The sequence below is a fragment of the Crocodylus siamensis genome, chromosome 4, assembly GCF_052110815.1.
Source record: "Crocodylus siamensis isolate JL-2025a chromosome 4, ASM5211081v1, whole genome shotgun sequence".
In the NCBI taxonomy this organism is placed as follows: domain Eukaryota; kingdom Metazoa; phylum Chordata; order Crocodylia; family Crocodylidae; genus Crocodylus; species Crocodylus siamensis.
Window position 1 is genome coordinate 83,931,452 of NC_143398.1, and position 16,324 is coordinate 83,947,775.

The 16,324-nt window shown below is 40.7% G+C and overlaps 1 protein-coding gene across 1 annotated transcript in view; it reads right to left on the reverse strand.

Moving 5' to 3' along the window:
* Positions 1 to 34: 34 nt before the first annotated feature.
* DCN (decorin) overlaps positions 35 to 16,324 on the reverse strand; it is a 47,099-nt gene continuing 30,809 nt past the window's right edge. The window contains exons 5-8 of the mRNA XM_090042674.1: positions 16,176 to 16,289; positions 14,305 to 14,398; positions 3,649 to 3,787; positions 35 to 1,569 (exon numbers count right to left, since the gene is read on the reverse strand). Coding sequence (XP_089898800.1) covers positions 1,375 to 1,569; positions 3,649 to 3,787; positions 14,305 to 14,398; positions 16,176 to 16,289 — 542 coding nt within the window. The 3' untranslated portion in view covers positions 35 to 1,374. The remainder of the gene's footprint in view (positions 1,570 to 3,648; positions 3,788 to 14,304; positions 14,399 to 16,175; positions 16,290 to 16,324) is intronic.

Sequence of the window (16,324 nt, forward strand, 5' to 3'; positions counted from 1 at the left end):
TATAGCCTACATAATAAAGACAAGAAGTTTGGAGTTTGCCTGTATTACGGTATTTTTTAATAGAAAAGACATACAAGTTTACAAATTGAAAAGATGACTTTTGGAGAATTAAGTGGGCTGCAAATGTGACATTTCAAATGTATAAACAATTGACTTTGTAGATGATGACAGTAGAAATATGCAGCCTTCCTGTATGTGTAAGAACAATTAACTTTATAGAAAAGGACTGCAGAAATGTGCAGACACTTGGTATGATTTGGAGAACTCCAAATTACTGGATTGCCTTGAAATCCCTCTTAGAAGAAGATGCTTCCAAGAATGATGTTCTAGGTCTGTCCCAATGGTGGTATATCTTCATTTTCTGAAGTGATATGAATGCCTCCTTTTTTCAGACAGATAGCCTGCATATTTCTACTTGATACTTTTTATTAATTGAGTAAAAACTGAAAACAGCAGAATCCTGACCAATGTACAATACAGAACCAATGAGTAATGTTGATGTTGTTTTAGTTTTTAGATATATACATGGATTAAAATAGGTAGTTGAATCCAAATTACCTTACACTTACAAGTAGTGAAGTCACTGAAGTAATTAGGGTAAGCAGAAATTTCCCAGAGAATATTTTATTGTCATGGTCCAGAAATAGTTAATGGTAAGCATAGTCTAGTAGTGTCTTGTACGGTAAGTTGTTTTTTTGTTTTGTTTTTTGTTTTTTTTTTTTGCTAATCTTGACTAGAATTGCTCAGAAAAATTGTAAACACACTTAAAAAGGAGCTATGTATACAATATGAGTTTATTTTTTTTTTTACCAAAATAATGACATTAGCAACAAATTCATATTGCCTTTGCTAAATAGATACATTCAGAATTAGGCTTAAAACATGTTATAGTGGATATTTTTAAACCTCCAGGGCTTGATTTTAAAATTTAAAGGGGCTAACTTTGCCCAAGAAAAAATATATATATTGAGTGTCTCATCTCCTTTTTATTCCACCAATTCCTATTCATGGCTATAAAAAAATATCCCTCAGTTGCTATCATTTGTTTTCAATATCAAAAGTTAGACAAATATTTACCCCAAATTTCCTATACAGTGGAATCTGAAAACCTGTAGCATTCAACTAATTGAAAACACTGCAGAAAGCATACTGGTAATGAAGGCTGAAAAAAGTCAAAATAAAACACAGCTGGCAATTTTTGATGGCATGTTTGTTCTTGTCCATGTATGATGCTTGAGCTATTTTTACACAAATTGATGATATGAAATCTACAGTAAAGTTTTCAGTATGAGACTTTTAATTTTAAGTAAAGATTTTTAAACAGGCTTATGACAACAGGTATTTCTACCTGAAATACAATTGAGGCTGTTAAATTTATTTATAATTTCCAATCTGTATGGCAGAACGTTCATAGACACATCTGAAAGTGGATGGCTGGATTTCCCAGTATTGCACAGGGTTGCTAAAGAGACTCACGCCTGAATAGGAAGCCTTTTTGGTGTTGTATCCAGGAGGGCAAAAGTCATTTGTACCAACAGAACTGATTTTGTTGTTGTGAAGGTAGACTACCTGAAATATACACAACCATATAAAATAGAAATCAGTTTAATGAAGATAAAGTTTATCACTAACGTGAACATTTATAAACTCTGCAATCAATTTATAGTGGAGGACTGTCCAACTTCAATCTGAATGGGGAGGAATAGCAAGACTCACCCACTGCAGAACCTGCCTTGTCCTCCCCAGGCCCCTGGACTCCCACACATGATGCCCCCTCCTTTCCACTGGAAGCATGCATACACTCACCCCCTGCCACATAGACTGGGCCAGTGGCATGCAACATCCCCCACCTCCCACCAGTGGCAAACAGACCCCTTCTGTACATGCAGCATGCAGACTCTGGGGACTTCTCTGCTAGAGGCAGTAGGAGAGGCAGCTGCTGAAGCCTGTGGACCACATGTTGACCACTTGTGGGACTGTATGTGGTCCATGAGCCAACAGTTGGACAATCCTGGTATAGTACAACCCAGGATTCTAACTTATCTACTGTAAATATATTCTCATTTGATATTTATGCTTACTTGAACTATAAAAGAAGACCCAATGATATGTGACCCCCAGAAAAAGGAAGTCCTGATAGCATCCAGTGACTTTTAATCATGTTGTGTTGGACAAAAATTCAGTAAACCAGAAATGCTATTTCAGTGACCTTTATTCAGAAAGATACTTCAGCACTTAGTCATGTATATAAAGTTGCTTGCCAAATCAGTGCCTACAATTAAAACACTAAGGGGAAAACAGAGCACTGTAAAATAATCAAAATTAATTATTGATGCTTTTTCAAAACATATGAAGCAAGAGTTTCTTTGGCCAAGATTCTGACACAAAAGTGGGCAGATAGGCCATGTCCAAATAAACATGGACATTTGGTTCCCTGGGGACAAGATATCCAGGGGTAAAAAAATACCCGGGGGAAAAAAAACTGGAACAGCACATGCATGGGTAGCGTGCCCTTGCAGTGAGAAAAACACTTGACTGCAGTATGTGGTGCTGCAGACAAGAGGGTGACTCTCAGACCCAGAGGAATATATATCCAGCCTCAACTTCCCTTGTGCAGAATGAAGTTTATTTTCTACCAAGAGGACTTCTACAATCCTTTATTTCTCCTCAGCCTGAAGACAGGAACGTGTACCCAAAAGCTTGAAAAAAAAACCTTTTTGTTGGTATTTTTAGTTGGTCTAATAAAAAGTATCACCTCTGAACCAAGAGTTTTAGAGTTTTATATTTCTCTATTATGCATACGTATATATTTTTAATAAAATTAGGTTGTTTTCTATTCAATCTCGTGATGAATTATAAGAATTCTCATTAGTATTGCCATGATGTAGATTTCTTTCCTATATAAATTGTAAAACTGTTAATGCTTAGTATTGTGTGAATACTCTTATCCTAGCAGTCTTTACACTGCAAAATTTTGTCCTCATTCTGGTGTTTCTCCACTGTATTTTAGCAAACAGCAGTGGCAGGACACTGATAGTGCCTTTGTCTCCCTGATTTACCTTTTGGTAAATTAAAGTGTTCTTTGTGTTTCAGCGCTTTGCACCTGGCAGTTTTGTGAGAGGGTTGTTTATACAATTTTAAGAATAGGTTAGACAAACACTTGTCTAGGATGATTTAGATAGGGATGATCTTGCCTTGAGAAAAGGGTTCAACTAGGTGACATCCTGAGATCCTTTCCAGCCCTACTTTTCTATAAGACGTGGTCTTAGGAAGATGGGTTAGTCAGAAAAGAGCATTAAGGGTACGTGACAACAATCACATTTATCATCAATACGAGTGCATGCACCCTCCGTAAAATCAGAATTAAAATGACAGTTGTCCTATAGGGTATGCTTTATTTCTCAAGTTAGCACAAACAATTGAAGCAAAATACTGCCAAACTGAAGATATGACAATTACGTGAAGTTTTTTAGGTGCGCACAAATACAAGAGGTCTGAGTGGTAACTGTTATTTATTTATTTATTTTTAAACTGCTATTTATGGTTCAAACATGGGCATTACTAATAGTAAAATAACAGTAATACAGTAAACTCTTAATAATGGAAATATTATTCAGACTTTCTATGATTTTATAGGATATAGCTTACCTGAATATATTTGTGTTCAGCAAGCCCACTGGGCACTTTGGATAGTTCGTTGTTATTCAAGTGGAGTTCTCTCAGATGAGGTACATTAGCTAAAGTGCTGTTGTCAACAGAAGTGATTTTGTTGAAACTGAGACCCAGTCTGCAAGAGAAAATGTCACTAAGTAAATGTTAGCCAGGTAGCTACCTTTCATGGTTAATTGTTAGTTTGTACTCCTGTAGGGTCCCCACTCCCCTCCCAAGAAACTAGGTGGTATTTCAAATTTAGCACATCAGGTGGGAGGATAGTTAGTCTCATCAGCCTTTACCCTCACAACATCCCTATGAGAGAGGGATGCATTTATACCCATTTAACAGGCTGGGATTTGAAACAAAAAAAGATATAATGACCTGTCCAGCAATTCAGGGGAGTTCTGTGCCATGACCACAGACTTCCTGAGCTGTAGTCTAGTGCTTGAATAAATTCATCTTTTCTGTTTTAAATGTGCCAAAATGTAGAACTTCATGGGCATGTCTACAAGTGCACCTGACTGCGCAGTTGTTACTTGGGCAAGTATTCAATGACTGTGTAGTCCCAGTGCCACACTGGTCATTTCTGACCCTACTGTGCAGTAGCAATGAGCTACTGCAAAGTAGCAGCAGCATAACGGTTCCTGCCTGCTGATACTACGTTGCCATAGCAATGAGCTACTTTGCCGTAGCTCACCACTACTCTGATGTGCCATCCCATGCAGATCACTGTTACCTCTCAGCTCCGTGTTCCTGGGGAACCCTGACAGGCAGTACGCAGCCTGTCTGACTCCCTAAAAACACTCTCCCCCTCCTCACCTCGGCCTGAACAAGAACTGATTAGAGGAAGGACTTACAAAAGACAGTAAAGATGCAGTGGGAGACACACCTAAGGCCCTCCAGACAAGGGTGATGAGAGTGAAACTACTCCCCTTGTCTCATTTGCATCCAAGATGGAACCATATGACAGCTCATTTAAATGAGAGATGGGACAGGCATGCACCTTCATTAGCATTCAGGATGGAGAACAGAGATTTCAAGGCAAGGACCGCGCTAAATTCTAAGATCAGAAAAGCAGGGAAGCACTGCATGATGGGGAATCCTTGCTCCAGAGGCTAATCAACTCATATCTACACATGCCCAGCTCAGCATTTATCAGACCAATTCTAGTCATGACTCCTCTATTGGTATCCAAAACGTTGAATCTTCCTGTCTGTATTGTGAACTCCCTCAGAGTAATGCCACCCATAGCCAGGAGCGATAAGTTCCTATTATCCAGCATATAAGCTATTGTTTACCCATAAACAAACCTACTGTTCTCCCTTGAGCCATTGTTAGTTCCCTACAAAAACCCCTACCCAAGCTCAAGTTCTGTCCCGGTGCTTGGATCCAAAAGCTGTGCCAGTTCCCCTCCTTTTGTGCCTGGAATCTCTCCATTGATCATGCCCAGCGCTCTGCCTGTCTGCCAGCTCCAACACCACCTGGGAACCTCAACTGGTTCAGGCTTCACTGAGTGATGAGATCCCAGCTCTCTCTCCCTTTGACTCCAGGAACCTAACTTTTCTTTTCTTACTCCAGGCTCAGCTTTCTAAACCTGACTTTTGCTAATCAAACCTGAGCTAGAGTTCCCCAAAAACCTAATTGAAACTATGTAATATTGTAACTGTTTATTTGTGTTTGTATGGCTATTAATATTGGTATCATCATAAGTTCATATACCTGGCAATAAATAACTTTTACGGTTAAACTGGCTGCTATACTTTCCTGACCCCTGTAATGCCCAAACCCACAGTGGGGTTTGCTCATTAAGGGGGTTACTGCTAGGACCATTGTGACAAGAGAATATGATGTGCTGAGTTTTGAGGCACATAAGGGTATCAGCTGAAAGTGCTGATTGAACCCAGCCTGGTCAGACGTACTCTGTTAGTGTGTGTGTGTGTGTGTGTGTGTGTGTGTGTGTGTGTGTGTGTGTGTAAGTAACTGCATTTATTATTGTCCTGCATAAGGGATGAACTGAGTTCAAGGCACATGAGGGTGTCAGCCTATCAATGCTGAATAGTCCAGCCTGACTCAGATGTGCTCTGTTAACCTATGTACTAGTGTCTGTCTGCATTTTATTGTTGCCCTGATGAACTGAGTTCAAGGCAAATGAGGGTGTTAGCGTGCCAATGCTAAATAACCCGGCCTGACACAGGCATGTCCTGTTGATTTGGTGTGTGTATGTGCATACATGTGTTTGACTGATTTGGTGGTTGGAGGAACCCAGCCCCATTGAAACTGAGTCCTGCAAGATAGCTCCATAGGGGGTGAAGACTTGCGGAAGGGACAGATACAGCTCCATATAGAAACACAAGTAACACAAGCAGTACCTTGATAGAATTACAGAAACCCCCATAAACGTACCCCTAATAAATAAGCACACCCGAAAGTGACGGGCAAATCTGGTAACACCACTCCATAATTTGTATATCCAGCTAAGAAAACTTGTGTCTCTACACATCTTTCCCCTTTAGATCATGCATTTATTTTGGGAGACTCTGATAATACAATTTTACATATTTTGTTTCTCAAAAGGAGTACTATTCTACAAAACATGCCTTTATCAGTATTCCTAGAATGTAATTTGCTATAGCTAGTCTGCATCTTCCTTTAACTGCCATTTTCAGGGAAAAAATATTTGCTGTATTCCACTATGAGAATGTAAGATTCTCACGTACTCAGAACTTCTAACAACAAATATAAATCAGCCTCAAAGCAGTTCAAAATATCCTGTATCTTTATTGGAGATTCTGCAATCTCATTTAATAGATTCTTATTTAAATTAAGGCCCCACTGATTACAACCCATAGTAAATTAGTGAGGATTTCAGAATTTAGCTTCTTATAAACAGCTTGCTCTTGTGAGTTAATAACCTAGTGAAGCTGTTTGGGAAAATGTTGTCAATTACATTTCATATATGTCCTATATAGTTATATGGGATGTTTGGGAAGGAGTGAGAAATGGCAAGAGACTGGACAAATTCTTGATTAACATATGTGAACATAATTTGGACACAAATATAAAAAGCAAAGCAGACATGGCTCAGCTAAAGAGAATTCAAGGGGAACAGCTGAATTAGATTTCTCTCTATTGTGAGCACAAAGAATGTTCCTAGGCATTGTAGAGAGAGAGATAATCCATCTGCAAAATTATTCATACACTAAAACAATAGTCTTGGGAATGGAAAGCTGACTGGATGCTTATGAACAAAGATGGGTCTAAAACCTAAACTTAAAACATAATACATATCTGTGAACAAATTCTAATAAAACCCAAATGGATCATACATTATAATGATTTGTGATGTCTAGGAAGAATAGCAAGGAAGAGATGGAATCATAATCCAAAACAGTTTTAGCACATTAGAATGGAGTATAATAGGTTTTCATCTCTTCATTTTTTTTCTATGGGAATAGAAGGAAAGTTAGGAAATGGTTCTTGCATATTAAACCAATATAGCTTTTTATATTTGTAAATTGGTAAAATCCATACCAAAGTTTTGTCATTGTGTAATTTACAAACATGACTAAAATAGCAGATATTTTTCCATGGAAATGATTATTGCACTGAAATTCTAAGGTATTTGTTCAAGTTCTGTAGTCTCTAAACTTTCTTCTGGCATTTTTCATTTTGGTTTTTCTATGGGCTTAAATTCACCACACAAATCTAAACATTATCATCCCTCAGGGCTACATGTAGATTCCATTATGCATATCTAATAAAAAAATTTCCACTGAATTTAGTGGGAGCTACTTCTTAATGCTGTCATAATACCTAATGCATGCACTCTACCATAGGAATGTTTTGTAGCATTAAATTTGCAGAACCATCATTCAGTTTTAAGTGAACAATAATTCCTTGCAGTAGCTGTGCGTGAATATTTAGATTTTTTTTATCTGCCATATCCCCATTGATATTTCCACTCCTCTTTTTTCCCTGATAAATTCTCTGTATTTCTCATCTGTCTTACAGAAGAAAAGATTAAGTTTATGCCATGGTTGCTACCCAGTGGGAATGTCTACACATGGTATTAACACAGTACTTTAAATGATCAGAAACTGGTTTAAACCTGTAACAGATATTCAGTGCATGTAAACCAGTTTGAAAATGGCTGAAACCAGTTTGAGATAAACTTAGTTGAATGTAGCATCAGACTTAACTGATTTGGGTCAAACCGGTTTATGCAATGTCTGTCCCAGACCCCTTGCTGGTTTAAGATAAACCAAATAGCCCCAGCATCATGATATGCTCTCTGGGCTGGGTGGGGCTCTCTGCTCTACAGCAGAGCTGGCCCCTCCCCTCTGCTCCCTGGCTGGAGCTCTGGCAGAGACTTGCAGACACAACAGGGTCTGACTGGCTTCCCCCCCCCACTGCTTGTTGCTTAAGCAGGAATCCCTGCCTTTCCTCCCCTGCTCCCATCTCCCACAACACGGACCCCAGCTCCACAGTCCCTAGACATATGGTATGCTAGCTAATGCTGAGATGTCTCTCTATGTGTGTCTCACCTCAATTTCATTGGGACAGACAGACAGAACAGTGAACACTTAGGGCTATTTGGAGCTAATCAACAGGTCATCTGGTAAGCTGTTTAAGAAGAGTTTGAAGTAATGGAGAGAGCCTATTGTTTTGCTGATAAGGTGATGATAATCACTGTTATCAGCCTCCTGCTGGCTTGCTCACTTATCAGTTTGCTGCACACAGTATAAAGAAGCAGGGAGAGCGAGATTGAAAAGCTCTGTATCATCAATGCATGCATGCACTGAACACACACCCTTGCCTCAGAGTGCTAGCAGCGGGGCTGGGGGCTGGCAACACTCCCACCCCTTGAGCAGCCAGTGGGGAAAAGCCTGGGACCATGCAGGCAGACCTCCGTAATCAGAGGCCCTAGCTTCTAGCCTGAGCCACTGTTTGTGCCTAAATTTCCTCAGTCCAGAGAGAATGTCTGTCCAGTTACAAACCAGTTTAGCCTAGTCAGGTTAGACTAACCTGCAAAAATTGAATCAATTCAGGCTCAGACTTTTTGAATATCTGTCCCTAGCCCAGAAGCATGGTAGGCTGCAAGAGGAAATACTGGAAAGCAGAAATGTTGTGGCACATCCTCATATTTTGTAGGAGGGAAAGGTATCCCTTGTACAACCAATAATTAATTTAATTGGCTAATGAGATTATTTGAATCTAGTGCTCTGGGGCAGGGGCCAGCAACTTTTAATGAATCTTGGGCTGCAACAATTTGGCTCTGGTCCAGTGTGGGCCAGATGGCTTCGGTGGCACATCAGCACCTTGGGCTTTCCCCATGCTGGAGCCAGGCAGCTGGCAGCTACACCCATACTACAGCTGCTTTTCTCCACCTCCCATTCCCCAGCTGGGGCACAAGTGCCACTTTCAACCACAGTTGAGCTGTTCTGGGACCAGGTATGTGCAAACCATATCTGTGTTGCTGCTGTTCCTTCCACCACACACCCTGACCCCCAGCTGTATGGCCCCTTTACAGCTCCCCACTGCAGCTGCAGGGGCAGAGGGGGGAGAAGCAGTGGCTGCACAGACACAGTTTACAGCTGTCCAGCCCTCGAGCAGCTGCTCACAGACTGGAAGCTGCACTTGCACCACAGTTGGGAAGTGTGAGATTGGGAGAATTGGTGGCAGCACAGACGCAGGTCCCAGCTGCCTGGCCCCAGAGTGGGTACAGTCAGAGCCCATCACTGCTGATGCACTGACAAAATCACTTGACCCATGTTGAACCAGAGCTGAGCTGGCAAGAACTCAGGCACAGCTAGGGCTGCCTTGTCCTAGTATAACTCCTTGTTGCCCGGAGCCAGCATAGGGATGGGTATGGGCACAGGCAAAGCCCTCCAGCCTCACAGTCTGAATCCATCCCTCCAGCTGACCCCTGGCCTGGTGTTCTAGATGCTTGCTACAATAAGATAAAAGCATGTTAATACCTTCTTCCATAGTAGCTTTTAGGTAGAATCATAGAAACAACAAAGCATGTGTTTCTGACCTACAAAGTGTCCTCTACAGGAGCTCTTGTCACCACCATTTCTTGTGGTAGCTGCATTTTCTATACTTGTTCCCTTGGCCAAAATCAAAATCATACAGATCAGAAGTGAAAGGGGAAATAGGACAGTGGTTCTTCATAATGAGGAGCTTGGAAATTAATTCCTCTTCTGGACTAAATTTGCTTAGAAATGTTGCAATAGCTTTGCAGTGTTTGGGATGAAAATGGAATGGCTGAACCTCACTTTGATTCAACAACTTAGGATTTATTTCACTTGGAAGACATTTTTTTTCATTATTTTTATGAAAGTTGTTTCATGTCGGAACATCTTGAATGTTTTTTCTAGGGAAGGCCGAACTGTGGTAACCTAGGAGGAAACAGAACCCATTCTAGGAGACGGAATACTTTCAGAATTTAATGTTCTGTTTGGATTTTACAAGGCCTAGGAACCTTTTCCAACACCAGTTCCAAAAAAAAGGAATAAAGGCACTAAACATGGAGACTTCCAGAGACTTTACTGAAACAATTATTATATACTCCAGTGAATGGAATTTCAAGACAAACAGAGGGAAATTTTGCCTCTAATGTGTCTTCCATCTGCCTCTTCCCCCTCCCAACTTTCCCTGCCTGTATTTTGCCAGTCATTTGAATAAGAAGGACACCTAACTATTTCAATATCAAAAGAGTGCTTTGATAAATTAAACATTTATCTTCATAAAGAGTCATAAAGTATCACAGTCTTATAAGTTAAGGTGGGTAAAAATGAACTTCTGTACATTTTCCAAGTGTAGCTAGCTTTGGTGCTGGGAAACCCCAACTACTGGCCACAGCCATGGCACTACACTTTTCCTACTCCCCCCCGCCACTGGACTATTTTAGTCTCCCAGACCCTCCCCCAACCCCAAGTTGGATGCCCCTCACCCCAAGGCAATCAAACACCCTGATCCCACAAGCTGCTCCCAGTGCTAGTTTTACTGGTGTTTAACAGTGCTGGGAGCTGATTGAAGCAAACTGGCATGGGAGGAGGGCCTGGTGGGACTGGTGGGGATTGGTTCACAGAGTAGAATTGTTCTTCTGGTGTTAGAGGTGGTGGGAGGCCTCAAAGTAACCCCAGATCAGGGTGGAGAGAGGTCCCCTGATCCCACCAACCCCCCACACCAGAGCCATTAGCTACCCTGATCCTGCCACCCTCCCCCCCATAGAGCTGCCAGCCTCCCATCTACCCCCCACTTCCCCCCCTCCAAATTACTTCAGTTGGACTCCTAGCACCAATGAACATTGGTAAAACCAGCCCCAGGGGATGTTTGTGAGATTAGAAGCATTTTGGAAGCATCAGGGATAGGGGTTGAAGGAGCCTGAGGGGTTGACAGGATCAGAGTGGATTTCTGATCCCACCTATTTTCCCAATCACCCCAACTGCCTCCACGGACCCTGCTAGGCCCCCTGATTTTGCCCACCCATCCCCTTATCCTGGCTTACTTTAGATCAGGCACTTGGTACTTATCTAATCACTGAGTTAGACCGAGGGACTATTTTTTAATCCAATCTAACCCCCAAACTTCTCACTGTAACTTCTGTATGAGGCCTTAAAATCTTAGTTAGTATCTATTACTTATAAACAGACCATATTAGTTTCTAAAGGGATAAGGGACCTTTCATAGGGTGCAGACAGAAGTGACAATTTTTGCATGATCTCACCCCTGAAAGCACTCTTCAGCCATGACAAGTGCATGGCTGCAGAGTGCTTTAAAAGTGCCTGATCCTGCAATAATCTGAACCCTAATTACATAAGTTTTCAGATGAAGATGCTAAAGTGGAGCACCTTCATTATCTTATGCCTGCTCCCAGCACTGTTTTCAGAATGGGAGGGGAGGAGAGGGAGATAATTTTGCGAGTTGCCCAGCTGGTGCTGGAGGGTGAGGCAGGTGGATTGGAGCCGCCTCTGGGGTGGGGGGCTCCAATCCACCTCCCTTCCTCACTCCAGCACAGGCTAGGGAAATCCCAGAACAGACCTCCCTCCCCTACCTTCTCTCCTTCCCATCCTGAGACACCACTAAGGGGCTGGGGAAAGGAGGCAGGGCTAGGGGAAGAGGTTGCAAATATGCAGCCTCTTTCTCTGGATCAACTCCAAATTGGAGCTTGATCTCCCACCCTTCTGACCTAACAGCCTATGTCTGTTGGGTTGGGAGGATTTGTCTAACTCATGGCTCTTTCTGTGAAGTGCCAAGGGTTAGACCATGGAGCTGCAGTTCTGTCTGCATCCATAAATGACTCTATATGTTTATACCATCCTGTACTCAGGTACTGAATCCCTCGTATCCCAATAAGTGGATGTAATGTTATTTGTGGGATGAGAGCAGAATGCTTTCTTATGTGTTATGTAATTATTTTGAATTGTGTTCTTAACACAGAATACTGGATGATTTACCTTTCTCTGGAAAATGAGGAAATTAACTTCACAGGCCCCTGGCTGTCTTTATCAAATTGAATCATAGGTGTGGGAATATGTAGCAATTAAACTGTTCCCAAATGTTACTTATCCAGAACAGTTCACAGTTGGTGCGGGTCAGAAGTGTCCACTTATACAGTACCCTACCAATCTAGATAGTCACACCACTTCAGTGCTTGATCATTTGCTGACACCAGAGGGTAGGAGTGAGCACTCACCACTGTCTCAAAGTGGGTGAGTGTTGGGGTAGTGCTTTCACCCATGCTTTGGGAATGACAGATGATGGGTGACCTGTGGCTGGGAGCTTTTCCCTTTTCTATGTTCTCTTCTCTTCTAAATGTGGACTGAAGTCTGAAGTGTGATTACCTGACTTGGAGTGGTCAAGGGGGAAGGGGAGAGTGCGTGAAGCCATGCTTTGGGTTCCCTGAGACTGGGGAGACATGAAGGAGTGTGGTCAGTGCAGACATATCTGGTTGTTAGAAAGATAGCTTTTATTGAACAACCAGTGAGGGGGAGATCATTGATTGAAAGTGCAAAAAGAGCAAGCAAAAAAACACTATCTATGTGGGATGCTTAAGTCCTTCTCTGAAACTTTTGGTGGTGGCTACTTTCAGAAACCATGAAGTAGATTAAATGGAGTAATGACTGTGATCTAGTGTGGCAGTTCTGATGTTCCTGTCTTGTTCATCAGTTCTATTCTGGCACTGATTCCAAGAAATACTTCTGAATTGTAGCATTAGTCCCTTGTGGACATTTATGAAGAACACACATTCTTCAAAAGTTTGAAAACAACAAAAGATGACATAATAATTATTATAATAATAATAATATAATATAATAATAATAATCTGTACTTTTTCCTATTTTGTTTTAATCCTTTTTAATCCCTTTGTGTTTAACCCTTTATTAAAACCTTTGTTTTAACTCTCCCTTTTCTCATCATCATCATCATCATCATAAAATGTCATCTTCATGCATGTTCATTATGAAAATAACTATAGGCTAAATCCTTACCTTTTAATATGGCTTATTATGGAGGTTTCCTTATGAATTTCCCTTTTTTTTAAATGGCAAAATTTATTTTAAAAAACCATTTGTCAAAGGAGGTTAATTTTTATATCTGTGCAACTTACATTTTAGGATTAAAAATGTGGCATCAATATTTAGCTAAGAGCAAACATATATCTGAAGAGTCTAGAGTTTCTTAATACAAATAAGAATAGAGGGTTGAATCTGGTTCTTTCTCCTAACTTAACTCTCTGTGGAACTATTTGACTTAAATATATCAGAGTCTTGAATTCAACAGTTCAGAGTCCTGCATAAAATAAAATTGATTTTCAAATCATATAACTAAACTCATTAAAGGATGAGAAGTAAAATTAGAAAAGCATATTCTATTTGACTATTTTAAACATTCTAAGAAACTATTATGGAATACAGAAGGCAGTCTAGTTCCAGATGATACAAAGAAGGCTGAAATATTCAATGCCTTTTCTAACTTCAGTCTTCACAAATAGAGATATCTGAGTGCAGTTGGTAGCAAAGACAGAGAAGGTTGGGAAGGGAGGGAGGGAAGATTGAGATAGAATTTGATGACAGTCTGCCTGTACCTAAAAGGTGATTATAGAGATAATGGAGATGGTCTTTGCTCTTTGGCCAAAGGGAACAGTACTTGGAGCAATGACCTCAAGCTGCAACAGAGGACATTTAGGTTGGAGATTAGGAGGAACTTTCTGACCAGGACAATGGTCATGCATTGGAAAAGACTACCCAGGGAACTTATCCTTTGGACATTTTCAAGAGCAGGTTGTACAGACCCTTGGACTGGATGGTTTTTAGTCAGGAATGATCCTGTTTTGAGCAAGGAGCTGGACTGGATGGCCTCATGAGGTCCCTTCCAGCCCTACTTTCCTATGATTTGGCAATAAATGGTCAGCAATAATAAATAGACCAAGTTAAATATTCATTGTGGCTAATGAAAATCTGCTGTTTTGTTTAGTTAAGTCAACATGTGTAATATGCTTGCTAATGTCTCTTGCCAAATTGATAACTACATTTCAAACTAGAAGATGATTATGCTTGTTAAGTCTAGAATGATATTTTTGTACTGTGTATTTTAGCTATTTTACTTCAATAATACTTGTACACAATGGGAAAATATTATTACTTAGCCAAGTTGGCAAGTCCATTGAGACTCTCTGCATCAACCTTGTTGATTTTGTTGCCATCAAGATGAAGCTCTGTAAGCGAGGGAGGAAGGCCTGCAAAATAAATATCCAAAAAAGCCTTTCAGTATACCAGCTATTAATTAGAAAAAAAGAGCTTATTTTTTAGTGATAGTGAGATCTGTGTACATAGCCATAATGGTATAAAAGAGTGTAGCTGCTATCCAGCTCATTAATGTCAGAATAGAAACACATCATCATCAGAGACACATGAATCCTATAATTTATGCTTTGGAAAGGTTAATTTTTAATAATAAAAATTCACAATGAGAGAAAGGTGATATTCTAAGATTTTTAAATACCAGTTTTCTCTAGAATGCATCATTGTGCTAAAGGGCCAGCCTTCATTATTTCAGAATACCGTTTAAATGGAAGCCTGCACAGAAATAATTTTCAATCTACAGGTTAAATGGCAGGAACATATATAGAGAGAAAGACGGAGTCTTCCTATGAAAAACTATGCATGCTCTTAGTTTTTCAGGTGCTTGAAAATTTGTGGCCAAATACCTAGGAATGCTACTGGCAAAATAAATAATTAAAATGTGGAAAAGTAATTAAAACAATAGGTATGTGTATTTGACTGTAAACATTAGCACTGGATTCCTAATTTTCAAAAAAAGTAACTCAGGACCAGTATTTTCACTCTGTCTAGACCCAATCAGTATTTCCAAAGTACCAGCCAAAATGGGAAATGAGGGCATGAAAAATAGTATTAGCTTTCTGAAATATTTTGCAATTTCACTGCATAGTGGCTCAAATATTTATGTTCATTTTCTGCAGTTTGCAGACACTGGCATTTATTTATCTGGGTTATGCTAGAGATCATTCACAGTGATTTACAGTGAATTACATACTTTTTCACCTCTCCCCCCCACCCCTGGAAACAGCTGCTGGAAATTGCAGTGCATGTTATATATGAGAAATACAGTAAGAGCAATTTCTAGAGGTTATGGGAGAAAAGTGAAGATAAAAACCATGTGCAACTCTCAGGTCACCTGCAAACATTCCCAGGATCTGATTAATGACCATGCAGTGTACTTTAAGTGACGTGACTAAATTAGGTCCTGATTTTGCAGGTGTTTGCCAATGCTAGGAAACAATCTAATTAAGTCAGGGTGGAGTGGTGAGTATAGGGGATAAGGGGGAGCTAGCAGGTCTGCAGGGGGAGGTTGGCAGGATTGGAGGGGCTTGCAGGTCCACAGGGGGCTAGTGGGTCTGTGGAGAGTTTGGCAGGCTTGAGGGTTAGGAGGTCCACAGTAGAGGTTGATAGGATTTGGGGGTTGGTGGGTCCAGGGCGGGGCAGGGGTTGGTGAGATCAGGGGAGCTAGCTGGTCTACCAGGGGGGTTCATTAGGATCATAGGGTTTAGCAGTATATGGGGAGGTTGGAGAGATCAGAGAGCAAGTGGGTTTGTGGGAGAGTTGTCAGGTCCACAGAGTGAGAGATTATCTATCCAGGGATGGGTGAGGAAAGAGGCAGAGACTGTAGAGTAGGGTGAGCCAGTGAGGAGTGAAGCAGAGGCTGTAGAGAGCTGGGGATGCAAGGGGGCTAGAGGGGGAAGAAGTGGAGAGGCAGAGAGAGAGGGCAAATAGTTCAGCAAACCCTGCCCTCCAGTCACTGCTTTCCCTGCTGTAGCATTTGGTGACCCTCTGATACTTAGATTCTGTACCTGGAAAATTATAACACATATTTTTTAAATGTCCATATATAGACTCTAATCATTGGGTTGTCGTCTTAAATTCAGTCATCTTAGATTTGAGTAAGTGCAATATTTCTTATGCCTGAATTTCCTAAATCCTTATAGCTCTACTTACCTCTAGGAATACCAGTAATATTGCTATCTGAAATACGGATATAGGACAGTTTCTTCATTCCTTGAAAGGCTCCATTTTCAATTCCTGAGCTCTTGAGTGGGTTGGTTCCCAGTTCTTCCAAAAAAAAAAAAAAAAAGAGTTTAGCAATA